The 20202-nt window shown below is 44.2% G+C and overlaps 1 protein-coding gene across 9 annotated transcripts in view; it reads right to left on the bottom strand.

Annotated features, from left to right (window-relative positions):
- NEDD4L (NEDD4 like E3 ubiquitin protein ligase) overlaps positions 1-20202 on the bottom strand; it is a 103805-nt gene that overhangs the window by 8755 nt on the left and 74848 nt on the right. For 3 of the 9 annotated variants that reach the window (XM_042021525.1, XM_042021524.1, XM_042021519.1), the window contains 14 exons: positions 17527-17577; positions 15446-15507; positions 15223-15325; positions 14821-14987; positions 13787-13919; positions 13100-13276; positions 11706-11780; positions 10059-10118; positions 7218-7349; positions 6654-6773; positions 5786-5983; positions 5301-5378; positions 3903-3957; positions 3757-3813 (listed from right to left, as the gene is read on the bottom strand). In XM_042021525.1, the coding sequence (XP_041877459.1) occupies positions 3757-3813; positions 3903-3957; positions 5301-5378; positions 5786-5983; positions 6654-6773; positions 7218-7349; positions 10059-10118; positions 11706-11780; positions 13100-13276; positions 13787-13919; positions 14821-14987; positions 15223-15325; positions 15446-15507; positions 17527-17577 (1468 nt within the window). The remainder of the gene's footprint in view (positions 1-3756; positions 3814-3902; positions 3958-5300; positions 5379-5785; positions 5984-6653; positions 6774-7217; positions 7350-10058; positions 10119-11705; positions 11781-13099; positions 13277-13786; positions 13920-14820; positions 14988-15222; positions 15326-15445; positions 15508-17526; positions 17578-20202) is intronic. The other 6 variants (XM_042021527.1, XM_042021521.1, XM_042021528.1 and 3 more) reach the window with 4 other exon arrangements.

The following is a 20202-nucleotide window of genomic DNA, read 5'->3' as shown; positions in this document are numbered from 1 at the left end:
TCTCCCTAGCACTGCACAGCTCTGTCAGGGTTAGCAAAGGCTTGTGTCCCCTCATCCTCCCCAGCCCCAACACACTGTTTAGTTGAAAACATTCACTCAAAAACACAGAACTATCCCAGAACCCAGGGAATTTGCACTGCTTTGATGGCAATGTCTGCAGGAGTGAGTGAACATGTTCATTTGAACATGGGCTGGGATTGGAGATACATGGCCTGGCAGGTAAAGGAACCCAAAACTTTGGCAATGACACTGTAAGTTACTGTTTGGAAATTTTGCACAGACAGCTAAAGTATCATACTTTTAAATTTGGAGGGAATAACATTTTTCCTATACTCCGATTTAATGAGAAGGTAAAGGGAGGCAGAACTGTCCTGTTTTAGCGCAAGAGATCACCCAGTTATGACCAATGGAGATGCTGGCAGTGGCGCAACACAGCCCAGTTCTTTCCATCTACAGCTTTGAAGAGCACCAGGAGGATGACAGGAAAGGTTCTACAGGACCATGGTGGGACTCCCCTTCCCTGCCTCCAGACAGCTGCTCCTCCCAAGATTCTGAACACGACGGAATCACAACAAAACAATGGTGTTGCAACAATAAGACAATGCTCCAAACCCCATCCCAAGTGCCACCTGCAATGGCAAGGTGCCATGGCCTGCCCTCTCTCTGTTTGTTTACTGTTCTGGGTGAGGAACTGGGTATCAGGAGTCAAGATTGCATTTTCCATGTTTCTAGAACCGGAAAAGCCCTGTAAGTTTTGAGCATCCCAACCTAGTTTAAGAGAGACTGGGATCTGAAAAGGGTCATTCAGCAAATGTTAACTGGAGAAAATTCTAAAGGATTGCAAGCACATTTCAAGACATTTGATCTATTAGTTAATTTAATAGTAAAATACTATTTTATTTATCTCCACACATTAAGGCTATTTATCACTTATGGGAATGCTGGAGGGCTGCCAGCCTGAGCTCCAGAGACCCCAGAGATGCACAGAGCAGAGCTGCCGTCAAGGCAGGACACCCAGCCCAGCCCTTTCCATCTTCAACCCCTTCACTGGAATTCCCTTCTACAAAGTTCTCTGTTCACCTTTTTGACACCAACAGCCACACATCACAGTGCCAGTTTTCTGTGAAATTGGAGGTCAACTGGAAATGACTGACAGTGTGTCAGCTCTTTGCTCTCTGTACTTCAGAGTGTGCAATGCCACCAACGAATCTCAGTCTTTATTTTCAGAATCTTACAGGGACTTCATATGAAAAATGGTCCTCCAGGGCTACAAGGGTCTGGCATGAACCACTCCACCTGGAACGGTAGCTCAGGATTCTCTGTCTTATCCCAAGTGGACATGGATAACAAACTCAATCCTTCTGCAGAACATTTTCCAAAGTCTCTACATTTTCAAAAATTTCAAAAATTTGAGTCTTCCCATTAACACAATTCTCTGTCATAAATCAGGCTCTCAGGCCTTTGATGATTTCCTCTTTTCCCTTCCTTTCCAAGGGGCCCACTATTTCCCTGAAGTTTGGGACCCCCTGCCAGATATAGAACTCTCACAGCCAGACATTCCCAGTGCTGATGGCATCAGGAGGGTTACTCCAGGTTGGACTTAGGCACTCCTGTCAATACATGACAGGGTGAGATAACTCATGACCAGGTGATGGTGTTTTTCATGCCCCTTTCAACCAAAATTCCACTAATTATTCCCATTCTGAGAAACACTTTGCAATTCTCGTCTTCCTGCAGCCTCTTCCTGCACACTGCAGTGGCCATTTGTTAGACTCACTCTGACTTCCCATCCCATTCCAATGAGCCCCTCCCCTCTCCTGCCCTGCTGCTTCCTGCTGAACTAAGGAGTGGGTCCCCTGAATTCCTTGTGTAAATCACTGATGCATATTGTGAGTATCACCATGTACTGGTGGATGTGGACAGACTTTGAGGGGAACCCATTGTACACCCAAGTGTATCCTTGTCCATGAATCACTGGTAACTGTTCAGGGAATGGTTGCAGAATGGTTGTTTTCCCTCCTGATCCCTTCCAACAGGTAGATAGTACGTGTCTGGGAGGCTCCCAGGGATGGCAGCAGTGTGTGCGTGCTGCAGGGAACAGGGAACACCAGTGTCTCCATGGAAGGTAAGGTGACTGGGGCAGCTGAGGGCCCAGAGAGCCAGGGAAAGGGGTTCACTGTCACACACAGCCTCTAGTACCAATAATCCCTGTGTGCTGCACCAGTACTCAGTGTTTCTGGTGCCTGTGTAACAGCAGAGGGGCTGTGCTGGCTGCAGGAGACTCTTGCAGTCTCTCCCAAGGATGAGAAAAACATTTCAAAAACAGGACAAACAGCGTTGGAGAATTATGCAGCAGAGTTACAAAACGTAGCAGGGAAGCAGGACATGACCAGCAGCTGACTCTGTCAGACTTGTCCTGCTGGTTTTGTGTCCTGGCAGTGGCACTGGTCAGGAGCCCCCTGCTCTCCAGGCCCCCCAGCCCACCCACCCACCACAGCAGTGCTCGGGCACCAGGCTGGGACCAAAGGGACATTTGCTGGAAACAGGCAGCATTACCAAAAGCTTCCCCAAACTTTTGTGAAAACTGCTATATAAGAAGCTAAATCCACTCAGATCAAAAGACTAGAGGGAAAATTCAGATGCAAATAAATTTTGCTTCCTTACAGTTACAAATTCTTTGAGGAATTCTAATTAATGTATGACTTTAACATTCCATTTTAGGGACTAACACATGCTCAAATAGCTTTAGGAGACTGAAAAATTAAAGCTTTTTAAGAGAGGTTGGGAGGCTCAGCAGTTACACAGTTGTTTTAAATGGGACAGTTTTATCCTGTGACTCCTTAGTGGCAGCAGTTTAGAATCATTGACCATAGTTACATTTCCAGATCTCTGTTGGGAAAAACAATTACAGAAGGGATAAAGGATAGTAACTCTGTAGTGAAGTTTGGAAGAGGTTCATTGGGTGCTAGCTGAGTATTATTTCTAATGTTTAGTTAAAAGTATTTATACCATTTTAAAACTGGAATTACTTTAGAGGCAGTCTTTTAATAATGACTTAATACTGTCACCTCTGAGGACAAGCACGGGAGCCAGTGATACTGAGGGACAAACCTAATTCTGTCAAACATGGGTAAGTTAAAACCTAAACTCTGTGCGGTTATGAGGCACCCTCCTCTGACGGTTATGAGAGTTAGCTATGGCTGTGAAGAAATGTCTCATTATAAGTCTTAAAATCTTGAAAAAAAGAACAACCAAAAAAAAGTAAGAAGACTCAGCCCAGCCTTTGTGGGCTGCTTTGTTTCCAAACACCAACAAAACTCACACAGCAGTTCTGAGATGCTCTAGGAAGACAAATCTACAATGAAACATCACTTACACTAGAACTCCACTAACAGAACTGGAGAATATTAACGGGCTGGTGCAGTTTCACATGCTCTAAATAGGAAATAAGATCAGAATCAGCACTGCCACAGACCTGAAAGCAAAGGAGAGTACTTCTCAGTGCTAACTGCTCCACTGCCTATATGTGGAGCTGTGGCTACACGATCTTTTCTCATCTTATTTTCTATTCCTAGTGTATATTTTAATTTATTAAGTGCAAGTAAGCCATGGGATCATCAACAACAACAACAACAAATCCAAAATATCAACAAGAACAAAAGAAACCACAGAGAGGAAATGTTAATGCTTCACAAGTCAGAGAGGGACAAAGCTTGATGAGCCAATTAAAGCAAGCTTCCAGTGAATGTACAGTACCGTAGGAGGGCACTAAGTCTCTGGTATCAATGTCTCCACATATCAACACCTGGCTTCCTAAATGAAGAGTAAAATCACAAAGCTTTCACTTCAATACTTAGTACCTCCCTTTGTCTATTTGCTCTAGTACCTGAGTGCTTACTTACTATGGTCTATATAAAACGTTCTTCCATCCAGATGTATTCTTTCCTCCCAGCCAGGCTGGAAATGGGAAATAAAAACAAACAAAAGAGAGAGTAAGTGAAATAGTACCAGTCTCACACGGCCTGAAGCAGTGCATTGCCCACACCTACTGGACTTGTCTCAAAAATGCTTACGAGGTAGGAAACCCCAAGCGACCAGATGCATAATGGGAAGGTCAGAAATCCAGGCAGACTCAGACCTAGATCTTATATAGGTGACTGCATCCCGTGCAAGGAGTATTTTTAAAGCTTGGAAGTGGAAATCTCTTCCCTCAGGATTCCCACCCATTTCCTGCTGTGAGCAAATAATCACAGAGAACAGATGGTCCATCATGGCTTAGTTTTAAAGTTTCTGCTCCTACTTCTGAAAGCTATGTGGGTTATTTACTGTAAATGTGTAACCCAGGCTCCCTGTACAGTGGGACAAGAATGTTCTAACCTAGTCCTCAGTGCTTCCTTTCTCATCCGTTCCTTTTTCTCATGTCCCAAGCGCCTGCAGTGCAGAAAGGAGAGAGGACGGCAGGCTGTAGGGACAGGCAATGCTGGCCAGCCTAGGCTGCCAGAAGATACAGAGCAGAAATCATTTCACTTTAATCTTGTTGGAGAAACTTGTGTTAAATTCTGTGGTCAGCCCAACCTCACTCCAAACCAGGGGCTTTAACTGAGGTGAAATCTGTTACTAATGACCTGTTGCCAGTGACAAGTCAGGCTACCCTGGTTTCACTGCATGTCTCACCCCTCGCAGTTAAAAGAACAAATTCAGTGCCTCCAAGGTTAACACAGGCCCCACGTACCTGGACAACTGCAAAAGCACAGCTGCTTCCTAAAGCAAAAGAGCATTCCTGCTGCTGTGACCAGGAATGTGTCAGCTTTCACACATTACTTTCTGCCTTTAAGGTCTGGGAGTATTTTAAAAACAAAGCAAAGTTCTACATTTGACATGTCTGTAAATCCCCATTATTCTTTGGTTACAAGTATGACAAAAACTTCTGACACGAAATTGATTATTTGCTCTGCAAAACATGGAGGTTTCATTGAAAAAATCAAAATTTATTCAGATTTCTAAATGCTAAATTATGCTGGTGTACTGATAAGAGCTTGCTTGCCACAATCTGCTCTGCTTTTCTTAAGCAGTAAATGATTATTTAAAAGCACAGTCAGAGACACAGCCCAGGTAAGTGTGTGCAAAGCTCAACACTTCATTAGCACAGACAAAGGCCATGAGTTAGAGCCCGAGCAAGCCCCAGCTCAGAGCAGGGCTCCAGAGCCTCTGGAGAAGGGCTGCAGCAGCCTGTGCCCAGGAACAGAGCAGAGCCCTGCGACAGCAAGTGTAGGTTAGAACACAGGCACAGCATCACTTACAGGAAGAGGGCCCAAGTCATTGGGGTTCAGTGATGCTTTGGATCTCAAATGCACTGGAAACTTCAGCCGTGGATCCTCCTGGAACACAGGTATGCAACTGTAAATCCAACAGATCAAGGTAGATCTACAAACTAAGTCAAGCACAGACTTATCTGGAAATCTTCCTATGTTACAGTTACTCTTTTATTTTCAGAAAATAAAACAAAACATGCCTTATTAGGATTCCTACAGGGCAGTGAATTTTCCAGTGCTGAGTGAGTTAGGGTGATGTAAGACCTGACTCCACTAAGTGTGCTATGTCCAGGGATATTCTTCAAAAACCACAGCCGTGTTCTTAGGATGCCTGCACTCCACAAGGGCTTTTAGAACCACATGCACATTTTTGGCTCTTAAGAACACAAAGTGCCACGCCAAAATGGGGGCATGCAGGCAGGAAGACAGAGATGGGACCATGGCCCCCAGTGCCTTGGCTAGAGTGCCCTTACCCAGGTGGTGGTCTTGGTGTTGTGGTCGATGAAGAAGGGGCGGCCGTTCGGGGCGATGCGCATCTCCCAGCCCGGGGGCAGGAAGCTCTGGGCCCCCTTGTGCTGGGGCTTGGGGGAGTTGTAGGGGGACGGCTGTGGGGACTGAGGGTTGGAGAGGGTGTCCTTCACCGCCCTGCGCACCGGAGAGTCCTTCATGCCCTGCGGAGCAGGAAACAGCACCATTGCTCACATGGCACTTGGGCCTGCAAAACCAATCCAACTCAGCTTCACAGCAAATAGCTTTTCATTCCAGATGTAATTAATACTAGAATTAAGTGCTGGGACTGATTTACTAGAACTTAATTAGCTCTATCTGTGCCTTCTACCACACCCAGTCTTTTGCTGTGAAGGACAAGGTGTTCTGTGCCTTCCTCTGCAATGACAGTGTCCCCAATATTTACACCTGATTGTACCTTCCCCTGCACCTGCCCTGGATGTGTCCATATTTCATTTTATAAGGAAAAGACAAAAGCAGTGTTTTGTGCTTCAGGGGCAATGTATCTCATTTACAAGAAAGCCTTTAAGTGCAAGGCTGTGTGAGCCACAGCTCTTCAAACTCTTAGGTGTAAAGAGGAAATCTGAAGAATTGGCTCTCTTCAGCACAGCCAGGAGTAGCTGAAGCAAGAGTTTGAATCACACTGTCAGAAGTCAAACACACAGAGGCTTTGATTATGTAAGGAGCCACTTCAGCTATTCTGTAGCCATGTCACAGTGAACATCAGTCCGCAGCACTTGGAATTACTTTGAGAGAGACTTAAACGAAATGCAGCCCCCATTTGAAGGACAAGGATTGAGGAGAGGCTGTCGGGAACAGTCGGGAGGGGCTCACCTCGAGCGGTGCTGACAGGGTGACAGTGGGGGAGCTGAGGCTGCGGGGCCGCCGGATCTGCGGCTCGCTCAGGTGGTTGCTGCTGGTCGCGCCCGGCCCCACCATCCCGTCCTCGGCGAGCTGCGCCAGAGCAAAGCCAGGTCACAAACACCGCCCACACGTAGGACATGTTAAAACTGATGTCATTGTTATCATCACTACTATTCTTCTTAAACTTATTTCCCTAAAGGCCAAGTAATTAATGTAATTCCATTGGAAGGACCAAGAACATATGGTTCTATTAATGACTTGAGCCAACTTTCAAATTCAACCCTAAGAACACATTTGCCTCCTTTTAAGAGTTCTTCTGAACCTCTGGAAATTCCTTCCCTTGCAGCAATCAGCTTAACCTGTGCCTTGACAGTTAAAATAAGTAACCAAAACTATCCCAAATTGTTGCAGCTTTTTATGATTCATCTGTATTGCTTAGGATTTTTCCTTTAAATTTCAGATTTCTGGAAGCTGCTTCAACTGAAATGACCCTCAGCCAAGCTAAGTGTTCGCTCCCTGGATGCAGCAGGGTACCTGCATGATGGGCCGTGTCCACGTTGTGGTCCGGTTGTTGTGGTTGACGTAGTAGGTCCGACCCTTGGCGTCCTTGCGCTCCTCCCAGCCCGAAGGTAAGCCAGGCGTGGTGTGCACGTAGGCCACAGAAGGCTGCTCAGGCAAGAAATCACTGAATTCTTATTTTGTAATAGCTAAAAAACATTTCAAACTGTTGTTTGTAAAAAAAAGCAACTTGTTAACTTACACCCTTCTTAATCACAAAAACCATACGGAAAAATCCAGTTTCTGATTTAATTTAATTCAAGCTCTTTGTCATGTGCCTTTGAATCAAATAACTTTTTTCTCCCAAGAAATCTTTTGGGTCAGTTTAACACAGATCCAGCAAACAAGCTTATATGCCCTCAAACATTCTATTTCGTTACACATAATGATAAAAAGGAAGTCTATGTTTTAATGAGTTTTCCTTGAAAAGCTGGGGTTTGTTCCCTTCATCAGAATGGATAAGTAAGAGTTAAATAACCATGCAGTTCAGATCTCCCAAGTCCTGTTTTCTTCTTTACCCAAGGGTGTCTTGAATCAGTTGCCAGAAACCACTGTGGGTTTAGAAAGTTAATTTTAATCATTTTGCTCTGTCACAAATGCTGCACTCAGGGCTCCATGTCCCGACGACACGAGATAACCCCAAACTAGAGCCTTGACTTCAGCATGACAAGAACTTCTACTAAAAGCTCCACAAGTCAGACCCTGTTCTAAGAGAAGCATACAGGTAGCAGAGGAGTCACGTCCTATTGCCCACAGGAACTACGTTTCTGTGTGTGGCTGATGTTCTTTTGCGCCCTTCCTGTCCGCAAAATACCCAAGCACAAGTTCATACACACAAGCCAGGAACTGGAACCGAGTGGGACGAAGGACCTGCATAATTCAGAGGCTGATGCACTACAAGCTCTGGGGTTTTGCCATGAAACAGTAAAGGCCTCTGAAGGCTCCCACTGAAATCCAGAACACTCTCTTCCTATCCTCTATATTCCTTGCTCCAGCAAGATAATGAACTTAATTCTTGTTCTTGCTTCATCTCCGTGAAACCTTTCCCAAAGCTCCTGCCGAAGGCAGTGCAGGTGCTGGTTAAGAGCAGAGCACAGTTGACACAAAGAACTGGAGAACTGCAGGGATAATCAAGAAAGGAAAGGAGAAAAGATACTGGATGGGTCAGAAAACTGACATACTCCAGCAGGGAACAGAAAACAGAGGGAAACAGATGAAGAATCCAAGTACAGACTATCAGACTCATTTCTTTCTCTCCTGAAAAGCCAAGGGCTATTTTCCCTATGGTTTTCACAGAGCTGGCAGGCAATGAGAAGAGCACCTTGCCCAGGCTGTGCCAGCAGTTGCCAATCCATCAGTCAGGGGTCAGGAAGGCCACAGTAAGGGCTGCAATCACTCCACAGTGTCTCAGTTACAACTCAGATACTGGGAGAAGGATACTGCTTCTGGGCCTGAGCCTGTGGGTCCCATTCCAAGGAGGGGGGTCTGTAGGGATTCTGAAAGCAAAACCAAGGTGACCAGAGACTTTTACTGCTGACAGGTTGTTCGTCTGCAAGCCTCAGGCACCCAAAGACCCAAGAGAATGGAACCTTTGAAGACAAAGGATTTAGACCATGAATCCTGTGTAAGTCCCAATTCCTCCGCAGATCTGGGATCTGGGTGTAAATGCTGAACAAAGACAAGGGGGGGATTAGTGACTGCAGCATGGTGAGGTAAAACATCTTGGTACAGCTGCACTAATGATGAGTCACTGATATTTGAACTCAGCTTTTTGCAGGAAAATATTAATATTTTGCTCTAAAAAGTCTAACCAAGACAAGATGCTCTGCCAAGAGAGTACCACTGCACTGCAGGTTCATCTAGCACAATTAACTAACCACTAATGAGTCAGGTATTTTATTTAGACTTTGCTATTTGCAAGTGTGCTCCTCTGGTTCTAAAACTAAAAAAACCCAGTGAATATAGACAGTATTACAGAACAATGCATCAACACCCAAAGTAAGATTTATTTATTTCCCAGATGTAAACAGCAAACCTACCAAGTATAAATTAAATTTCTTTCTCTGAAACAAATTCTCTAGGAGGGCATAAATTAATAAAAGCCCTTTATGATAGGTTACTGTAAATGACTTCCATGAAATAACTCACTTCAGACTGACAGTTAATTAGGTTAAAGAATGGGATTTTTTGGACAAAGTTCAATATAGATTAAACCCCCTTTCCTTGTATTACACTTTCAGCAAAGCAAGTCAAGAATTTTATTGTATGATCAAACTACAGTCTTGGACTGCTGAGGAACTGCTGGAAAATGAAACTGGCATTCAGTAAGACCATTAAGAGCTCTGTGGTATATCACTGTACCCCCACGGCTCTCAAATTAAGACCAACTTTAAGAATTAAAATTAATTAGTCTAATGGAGAGGAAGGAAAGACAGATGCAAGATGCAAACACAGCTACACGTACAATGATTTGATGTCTCTAATCCCTGCTGCTTCCAGTATTCCTTTTTAAAGAATTAGCTGTTGTAGCTTTCATTTTCCAGGAGCCCATAGCATCTCCTTAGTGCACAGCTTCGTCATAACTCAATGTTGCATCCATGTCCCTAAACCATGCCAGTATTTGAGTGCAAGCAGTGTTTTGAGAAATTTTGAGAAAATTTGGGACAAAAAAAAGTAACATTCAATGGCTGTATTTCATTCAATACATGAATGCTTGCTTTGTGGAAAAAAAAAAAACCCCAAAACTTCCTCATTGTACAAGACCTAAATGTCCCCCCATTTTGTTTAGAGATAGTGCTTGATAAAGGGTTTTATTACCGTTGGCTCCTCTCCACCTGTGACAGTTGAAGAACGAGCTCTCCTAGAGGGACCACTCTGCTGTTAAATGATAATTAATGTTACACATATTTACTGAAGAAGGTCACAAGTTACTGTCACATCTTTAGGAGCAAGGCATCAGACATATTTACTGAGAGAGCAGTTAGATGGATAATAGCAAATCTGAAAGTCATCAATCACTAGTAACCAAGCCAGAATCCCAGAGGAGCACTGGATTAAGGAAGAACATGTACTTAGCTGCCAGAAGAGAAATGATCATTAGCTCAGGAAGGATGAAATGTGGTTAAGATCAGGTAAGATGATGTTTTAGAGCAATGCTCTCAGTGCTACTTATTTGAACATGTGCTCAGGAAATGAGTGTCCCTCAAGAAGCAGGAGAAAGGCCTCTCCCCAGCCCCACCTGCCAGCCCATGTACAGCCCCCGGCTCCAGCAGTGCTAACTAAACACAGCAATAAAGCAGCACAGCAGCCCTTGTTCCCCCTACAGTCAGGCACAGAGAGCAATAGCTGAGGCACGACTGCACTGGGACCCATCCCACTGCTCACCCCCAGAGCCAGGGACATGCTTCAGCTACACTAAATAACTGCTACAGCACAGGAAAAATCCAGCCAAGAGAAAACCTCCATGGTTTCTGGAAGTGTTTGCCCAAGAGCAGCAGCAGAGAGAACAAGCAATGCACAGACAAGCAGCTTCAGTAACAAACTTCTTGGTATGCACAGGTTTTCTATTTGCAGATTCACATGGGACACATTCATAATAAAAAAAATGAAGACAAAACTCTTGATGAAGAAAAATATAATTTTTTAAAATATTCTTTTGCAATCTGACTAGTTTTACTCAAAAGCACACCTTGCACGCTCCTATTTTAAGTGGTCTCTGTACCTACTGCTGAGAGGTGGCAGAGAGAACAAACCTGCCACCTCTGCAACTCTTGCATGTGGGCTGTAGGACAGGCACCACTTTCTGTCAGCTGGAGCAGAGGTGTGCATGGTTCTGAAGGGAGAGAAGAGCTTTGCTGACAAAACATCTTTGTATTTTCTCCTGTTTGAACAATCTCCTTAAATAAACCTGCAGAAGTTGCTTCCCTAAGACCCTCAGATTAAAGGACTGCAATTCTACCCAGGTATGTCATACCAGACTCTCACCAAAAGCCTCATTTTGACTACAACCAGGCAAAACACCAATCCTTTGGGATTTTAGACAGATTTATATATTGCAAGTAAAATCAACTCATGGGTCACAGGAATACACCTGCTGTGAGAGTCCTGCGGCTGCTCCAGTTCCAGGTAGAGCTGGTTCTCTTGCCCTCTCCTCCCCCAGCTGGGAACACCCCTTGGAGGAGTTTCTCTCTCCACTGACTGCACATAGGAGTGCAGTAACCTAAATTTCCATGTTCAACAACTGAGGAGAGTGGGACTTGCTCAGTCTCCAAATGTTTACTTCTCTCAGGAATGTCCTCCTTTTTTAGCTCACATGAATTTGGTCTCCATTGCTGTTTGGGACAATCAGATGCCCACCCTGGTCACTGATCTGTGTCTGACTAGAGCTGACCCAAGGCAAGGTGTTATTCAGAATCAGAGAATGTCCACCCAAAAAGGAAGAAATAGAAGGGACCTCTGGCTTACCAGGGATAACTGGGACTGTTCAACGACGGTGTCTGTTACACTGCAGGACCTCAGTCGTGAAGAAGGGTCTCTTTGCTGCAAAAAAAAAAAAAAAAAAAAAAAAAAGATGTATCCAAGTTAGGGTGTCTTAAAACATGAAAACATGATGGTTATTCAGAAAATTCAGTAACTACAGGTACTAACCTCTTTGTAGCAAATCTCCTGTAAACAATTATCTACTTCTGCTTTACCACAGAGTGGTATATCCCATTTTTCTGCTTCCTATACACTACAAAAAAAGGGGCCCATTCATTTTTCTAAAGGAGAAATGTCAACATGAATAAACTCATGAATTATTGAAAAAATAAGGCATTAAGAAATAAATCCAAAACCAAATATTATGGATGAGAGCTCAAAGTCTTTTTTAAAAATTCATTTACTTAAAAATTCATGGTATTTTAAAAAAAAAAAAAATCAGTTTTGATTTTCCTCTTTGCCTTCTAACTTCTGAATTAGTTGTGTCTTTTCCCAAGACACATCCTTCATGACTGTGAACTAGAAATAACACCTCCCTCAAAAAGCAGATATGCATCATGTCTGATTGACACTACAGTGTAGCTCCTCCCTGCCAGTCCAGCTGGGCACTCCAGGGCTGAGCAGTGTTCAGGAAAATACAGCACTGACTGCTGCAGTAAAACCAGTGGAGGGCTACTAAAATTGCCGTTCTCAACACAAGCCCAAGTGCCTCTGCATGCAGATCCAGCAGAGCATCAGAGCTGTCACTTGCTGACCAACCTCTAGGTGACATTCCCATCAGTCAGAGACCAACTGCACTGGCTCTTTGGGAAAAATGCACCTAATCGAGATTCTGTTTGATGAGAACAAGAGTAAATATGATTTCTTATCTCTTGAACTGCAGAGGTACCTTGATAGCATCATACTAAGAATATAAAATAAATAAATCAGAGCACGATGTTCTGTTTAATATTTACAATTATTTTTGTAATCAAAGAGACAGAAAACATTCCCCCACTTGTACATACATTATCCTGATTTTTTATGGTATCCCCATTCTGACTAATGGATAGTGCAGAGACCATTTTTCTGTTTTTCCCTTTCCTTTGAAAATTCCTAGGTCTACTCTCATATATTTTGTTTCACTAAAGGTCTAAGAGTAGCAGAATCTGAAGTGAAACTCACACAGAGGAACACTTGAAATCTGAACTGAGGAATTCTGTTGTCCGAGGCAGTTTGCTCGATGGTGAAACTGTGATGCATTTTTTGGAAGGGAATTTTAACTGCATGCTCAGGTTTTCCTGAGACCAGCAATCGCTCCCCATGCATGAAGTGATTCAGGTTATGCCAAATAAGAGCACATTTCTGCACTAGAGGTTTACAGATTACACATTACGTACAATCAAAGAGCTGAGTTGTTCCCCATTGGAATCAGGAGTGACCTGGAGTCTTCTGCTCAGCTCCTCAGATAGCTCCTGAGGACTGGTCCGGGATACTGGAGATGCTGGAGGAGGTGGCAGTGACAAGCTTAAGGAATCCCCACTGGCACTTGCCTCCTCTGAAATGGTTTCCCAAGGCTAATGAAAGAGAAGAAACTAAGTTCAGGTTTTATACAGACCGAATCTTCTTTCCCTTTGCCTTCTGTGTGATCATCTCACTGTGCCCAACACAGACAACAGCTTCTCTTCCCCCTAAATCAAGGCACTACAGAAAACTGAAGCACAGGGCAGTTACAGCCAGTCCACTTCCCTTCTTTTGTAAGTTACTACACTGTTGTTCAGAGCAGAATATGAAAGTGTTTCTATCAATGTACATATGACAAGCAATTTGGAATGATAAATGTTTCTCCCAGCATTTACATAGGACTCAGCCTTGTCCACGGGCCGCCAGGCAGCTGCAGCTGCACGGGACCTTGGCAGAGTGGCTCTGGCTGTGCTGTCATTGTGCTGCTGGCATTTTCCCAATGTAATTTCCACAAATGCTGTGTAAAACCACGACTCTCTGTGTTGCACAGTAATTGGCTCACGTGTGAGAAACATGGCAGCTCGAAGTTTAGTCAGCTCCTTAGGCCCAAGGCTTGGGCATACCTCAGGAATGTCTCCGCTCTCCACAGGCTCTGGTTCCAAATCCTCACTGATGTGGCGCCGAGAGCGGAACCGCCTGTGAGCTGCCTCTTGGTTTATCTGTCTGATATTGTTATCTGACTCGGATCCCACGTCACTGCAGAGGGGGGAACACAGCATGGGAAGGAGAAAAGAACAAGAAAATAACCCAAGTTAAGCGAAGCCCCCACTTTGTCCATTGCCTTCAAAACCTTGGTAATGCTTTTGATTATAAAAATCATTATTCATGCATATATCCAGCTTCATAATTAGGAGATTGTTTAATCCCTCAGTTGAAAGAAAGTAAAACTGGAAGCACTTCACAAATGTCACAGAACACCAGGTTGGGAAGGACCTCAGGGATCATCTGGTTCAACCTCTCATGGCAGGGAAACCATGGCCTAGACAAGATGGCCCAGCACTCTGTGGAGCCCAACCTTGAACGGGTCCAGTGCTGGAGAATCCAGCACTTCCTTGGACATGCTTTAGTGGTGGCCTTGGCAGTGCTGGGTTAAATACGTGATTTTAGTGTAACTCTTGACACTGTCAGTTATTCACACTCTGTAAAATGTAAGCTTGCCACAGCTTTCTAAATCTAATCTGGAGAATATATTCCCACAGCTTGCAGACTTCTCTGATAGCACATCCAGGGAATGAAGCCTATTCACAGAATAATAACCAGGATCTCCTCAAAGCTAATCTGTTCAACTTCATTAAAGCTTAATAGAATTGACTTTTTTCCTTACCTCTTCAACAGTCTCTATAAACAAAGTAATTTATTCCTGTTAAATTACTTACTGAAAAATTCCTTATCTGTCTCCTAATATTCTAAGGTGCATTGTTAACGCACTGCCTTCCCTCCCATCTCAGACTTCCTGGAATTTCCCAGAGTACTCTGTGTGTCTGTGATTTGCTGGGGGCGAGGAAGTCTCTTTCAGGCATAAAGCACGGTTTCCTTTCCAACTCGAGCTCCAGCCTGGTTCTCCATCCCACACAGCCCCCAGCCCACGGCCGCTTACACGAGGCTGGGTCGGTGCCACTGGGTGGTCCTGTTGTTGTGATTCACGTAGTAAGTCCGCCCCAGGTTGTCCACCTTCTCTTCCCACCCAGGAGGCAGCGGAGGAGGTGGCAACTCCTCCTGACGTTGAGATGCGGCATCGCTGGAATCCACCACATCCCAGCCATGCTTAGGAATGAAGGAGAAAGACCTCTGTGGTTACAGTGTGCACCTCATTGCAATGAGAAAAGAGCTAAATCCCCAGCAATCTATTAAAGAGGGATTCCCAAAGGTGGCTGGGTATTCTCCTGGTGGCTCAGTGCCAAAGAGAACCAACTGCTAACTCTGTTTTCAGGGCTTTATCCTTCAAATACAGCTGACTCTACAATTTTTCTTGAATCCTTCCCTAAGGACTCAGCCTTACCTCAGAGTCATCCCTCTGATCACTGTTTTCTTCCTCTTGGCCACCATTTTTAGGCATATACGCCATTTTCAGTCTCAAAAAACCCTTCACGCGAGATTTGTGGCTACAAGACAAGGAGGTACATTGCATTTAATAACTCATTTTTAAATAACTGCAAATCAAAAAATCATGAAGTAAGAAATGTTTGAAAGTCCTCAAATGTTTTAAAGGTCCTTCCCCTCACCTTCTTGGTCTGAGGAGGAAATCCTTAAATGTATATGGCCTCTCCATGGTTGGGTCTTCAGTCTGTAAGCAGTGGAGAAAATGGCAAATTAAAGGGCTTCCCCACAAGTCCAGCCACATAAAAAACATTCACACATCAGGCTGACAGATTACATCTCTGATGTCCACTGAATCCTAAGTTACCTAAAGCCTGGAACCTTGGAAACTTTCTATTCCATGAGAATTTCAGCTTTCTTACCAAGTAAGTCATATCCTTCACATGTGTGAACACACAGCTGCAGGAATTTCAGAAGTAGGAATTTCAGATGCCAAGGGAAAAAGATGATGAATCCATATGCACACTTCTGTTGATTGTCTGGGGAACTTTATTCTAAACTGGAAGCATGAACTATGTTATACGTGGCAGCCAAATCCCACACAGCCTCTCCTTTCCCGGCCTGAACTCTGCCCCTGCCAGTGTCCACTTTCTCTGGGAGAGACACGCTGCCCATTTTGCTCAGAGATGGCAGATTTTAACCAGCTCACCAGCACCAAGGCATGCATGATTCGGCACTGCTGTTTAGTGCCCAGCTGGAAGGGACGTGCTCCCAGTGAGGAGCTGTATGTTTTACCCAAATTCTGTCAATAGTAATTAGCTGGTATTGGAAAAAAAGGACTTTGACAAAACAAATCAGCAGAATTAGAAAGCTGATTATGAATTTGTTAATAAATACACCCCAATGGCTCCTATTAAGGTCCTGGAAGGATGACTGAAGATGTACAGCGTGCTTCCCTGAGCCGGTGTGCACACACACCTTCCCAACAGGTAACTCTCTCCCTGGAGCAGGGCAGGAGCAGGTGGGGAAGCACATGGGAGGTCCCACAAGACCACAGCTACTGAAGAAAGGACTGCTCCGAGACACAGCAGCTTCGGCAAGGAAAATATCTGAGGGGAAAATGACTCTTTCCACTGTTCCTATTATTTATTATCAGGGCTATTTAGGTCATGTCTGTGCATAAGGATACCAAATGGAGATATCCACACAAGCACAGACCAAGCAATCCTGCACAACACAGCTGGGATGACACAAGCTCCCATGAGAAGGGAACAATGCATTTGTAACCACAAGGTGCTCGTGATCCTTCCCTTGTAGCTTTCCACTGTTACAAGTTTATAACCCCACACACCATGTGCTGACTGGAGATCAACCATAAAAGATATTTCTAAACAAGCGTCACTGTGCAAGTCATTACAAAGCCATTTTCCTCCCACAATAGCATACATCAATAGCAACAAGTCAAAACCAGACACAAAAAGCCAGTTATGCTTAACTGACACCTTATTTTGATGTAAACACTGCAATAACTTCACCCGTTCACACATAAAAAGCCCTGCAAGGTCACAGATGTTAAGATTAACGTGCACAACATTTAAAAAATATTAACTACATTCAGTCAATGTTAGTCATGCAAAACAGTATATAATACCAGAAATGTTTGTACCAAGGCTAAAGCAATCACTGCATATACGTACACGTTTGTTGATTCCTAGTTATAAATCTATAAATAGGAATTGCACTCAATTTAGCCTCTAATTTTGCAGTCCATGCAGAATCCTGGCTGCTGGGGGGAAACCAGACAACTGGAACTTTACAGAGTAACAGAACCAGCTTTACGCTGAATTCCTCCATTAATTAAGAAACAGAAACAAACATTACCACCCTCAAACCAAACACCTCAACAGACAATAAAATGATTCAAACCCTGTGTCAATTACTTTCAATTGATTGCTATTGAACTCTTACTGCTGGCAAAGAATTCGATTTCAGCTAAAATAATGAACAGATGACATAGTTCTGGCAGCCTTTTGGTTCTCCATGCATTTGCTGAAGCAAATTTGCTATCCCAAAGCTTTTTTTGCACAGAAAGTGCATCCCTTCCATGCACAGCTGATGCATCTCCCTGTCCCTGTGCAGGTGAGGCTTGGTTGTCCGTAACAGTTTCCTTTAAGCTCCGCTGGGAGCACTTGCTTTAGGAGAATGTAAGTGGAGTGTGCAATCAACTGTACATAGCCCCAGGGGTTTTCAGAGATCTGGTGCTTACCGGGAGGTGACTGAGTGGCACATCCACCTGGCCCAGGAAGTCGTCTCTGGTCTGTCATACAGAAAGTAAACTTACATCAGAAAAGCAAAAAATTATAAACATCAACCTAGTCACAATGGTTGAGTACCATTATTTTAGGAATCACTGGTTTCTACCCTCTTATTGTTGCCCATGACTTGTTGTTCTAATTCATTTATCTCAGCACAGGATTTCCTGTGACACTCCAAACAGGCTCCTGAGCCCAAGGCACGTGTGGTGGTGCTGACACAATTCTGCCTGGGGGGAAATCACCCCAACCAACCCAGAACCCTTCCAAAGCACTGAGGAGCCCCAGGTGGTTTCCTGTTGAAGGGGGACAGATCCAAGCTGCCCTTCATGGACTGACAGTCCTACACTTACCTGTTGTGGGAGCAGCTCACCTAAACAGGGTGAATTCCAGCATTTGGGTCTAGCGAATGTTACTCACAACAGGCAAAGCATGGAAATGTTGGCAGCAGCTGAGGCCAAAGGACGCCAGTGGCAGATGGGTGTTTGCTGTGGGACCCGGGCCCTGTGCTTGAGGGACACTTGGGATTCACTCAGACAGGAATTTTCAAGATCAAGCAGTTGCATTCTTCCAAACCCAACCGTCTACCAGGGAACACAGTTTCTCCCAGATACTGTTTGCGACACCAGATACCAGCCCCAGTGATTCCCAAATAACCTGCTGCCTATTTATAACCATGCTATGCACAGAATTCCAGGAAGTGCATGCTGCTGCTGCAGAGCCAAGTTTACATATTTCTCATAGCAGAGCATTAAGTTTAATATTAAAATTTACCTTTTATATGATAACATCATAAGAATTCTGTTTCTACTACAAAGATAGGATGACATTTCATGATCCCTACAGAATGGACACATCCTGCTGTGCTGGATGCTATGGAACAACACAGAAAGCACATCTGCACCAAGGAGACCGTGGTTCTTCCAGTTTTAAGTAAAAACAGTGAGTAGATTTTTCATTACAGAATTTTGACTATTAATCTTCTTCCTAGCAAATACTACAAAAACCTGGTAGCATGCCCTGTTTTTAGGGAATTAACATATTTTCCCCTTAATACTGGCACCTGTACTTGCCAAGTACCACCCAAGTGCCTGCCACCCCTGCTTCAATACAGTCACTCCAATAACTACTCTGAAGAAAATATACCTATTGCTACATCTCTTCTTGCAGCGTTTAGCTCAAGAAAAACACAACTCATGGATACAGAAAATGTTCAGGTAGGTTAGAAACACCCAAAGACGCTGAACCAACAAAATATGTTTATAGCTTACAGTGGAACTGGAAACCCCTCAGTCCCAGCCAGCTCTGTAAGTGGAATTACTTCCTCATCTACTTCTGCATCGATATGGTCACCCTTACCAGAACTAGGGCTCTTATAAAACTCACTCTTTATGTAACACTTGACTGTACATATACATCTGTAAGAAAAGGGGGGGAGGCTAGTATATTAATATTAGTATTTAGTATTTTTGTTCTGTGAAAAGAATTTTCTCTTGCAAGCCTCCACTGCCCTAATATTTAGGCATTCTCATTTTGGGGCTTCCTGCTTCCAGCAAAGGCATCTCATGAGCCACAGGAACTTTTTCCATTGCCTTCTTTTTCCAATTTCTCATTATAACAATGTGTGTTTCGAGAACCTCTCTGTCACTAAAATCCAGAGAGCCACCCAAGGCACCAGCCTGCTCTGCTGTGTTTCACAGTATCACACCGCTAACTCCTGCTCCAGTCTGATCCCCCCCTAGACAGTGCGTAATCCATTCTCCACAACAAAGGCACAGGATGCAGATGCTCACTGAGCTATAGCTTGAATTGGACTTTCCCAACCAGAATGAGTGACCCCTCAAATGCTATTGCTCCCTAAGTTTTGCTCCTGTGCCACCTGGAACGTGGCCCTCTGTGTGGGTAGCAGGACAAGCACACGCAGGCAGGGGTAGGGCAGGGCTCGGATGCTTTGTTATAGTCTTGCTGCAAAGCCCAAGTATAATAAAAGCTATCCCAAAATTTCCTAATTAGCCTTTAACACTCCAGAGCAATTTTACAAAGTTTCAGCATCCCCTGTTGCACCTGTTGGGTTGGTTTCGTACATTTACTGTAGAACAGGAGAAAGTCAGACACTGTCCTATTTCCCAAGGAGCTCTCTTGAAGTGGAAGGTCATCACTTCAGTGTTTTTGAAGAGACATAAATACCCCCTGTCAGTTCAGGAAACCCAAATCTGTCCAACCACCTCGCTCATTCATGCACTGATCCTGTGGGAAAGCAGCATCAGGCTCACACACACCAGGCACGGTGGGTGTTCAGTGCGCTGAATTTTCCCGAGTGTGTGAGGGACCCCTCACACCTGCAGAGACACTGCAATGAAACATGGTCATCACTGAATCCCAAGAACAGCCGAGCACCTCAGCTGTCCAGTGAAAGACAATGGAAAAAAGGTGAGGTCCAGGGAACACATCCAACACAATACATGTATTTTATGCCATGTCCAACGTAAAGAAAAATAAAGTGAGACAGTCCAACTTGAATACTCAAATAAGTCAATCTTACATTAAAATATAATCTGATGTTTAAATGTTCCAGATCAATCTGTGAATGAAGCAGGTATCAGGATTAGGGACCATTCCTGGGAGCAGCA

The sequence above is a fragment of the Corvus kubaryi genome, unplaced genomic scaffold (genome assembly GCF_017639235.1).
Source record: "Corvus kubaryi isolate FWS band 111438036 unplaced genomic scaffold, C.kubaryi_AGA036_p1.0 37149, whole genome shotgun sequence".
Taxonomy (NCBI): Eukaryota; Metazoa; Chordata; class Aves; order Passeriformes; family Corvidae; genus Corvus; species Corvus kubaryi.
This window is presented reverse-complemented; position numbering and strand designations above follow the sequence as displayed.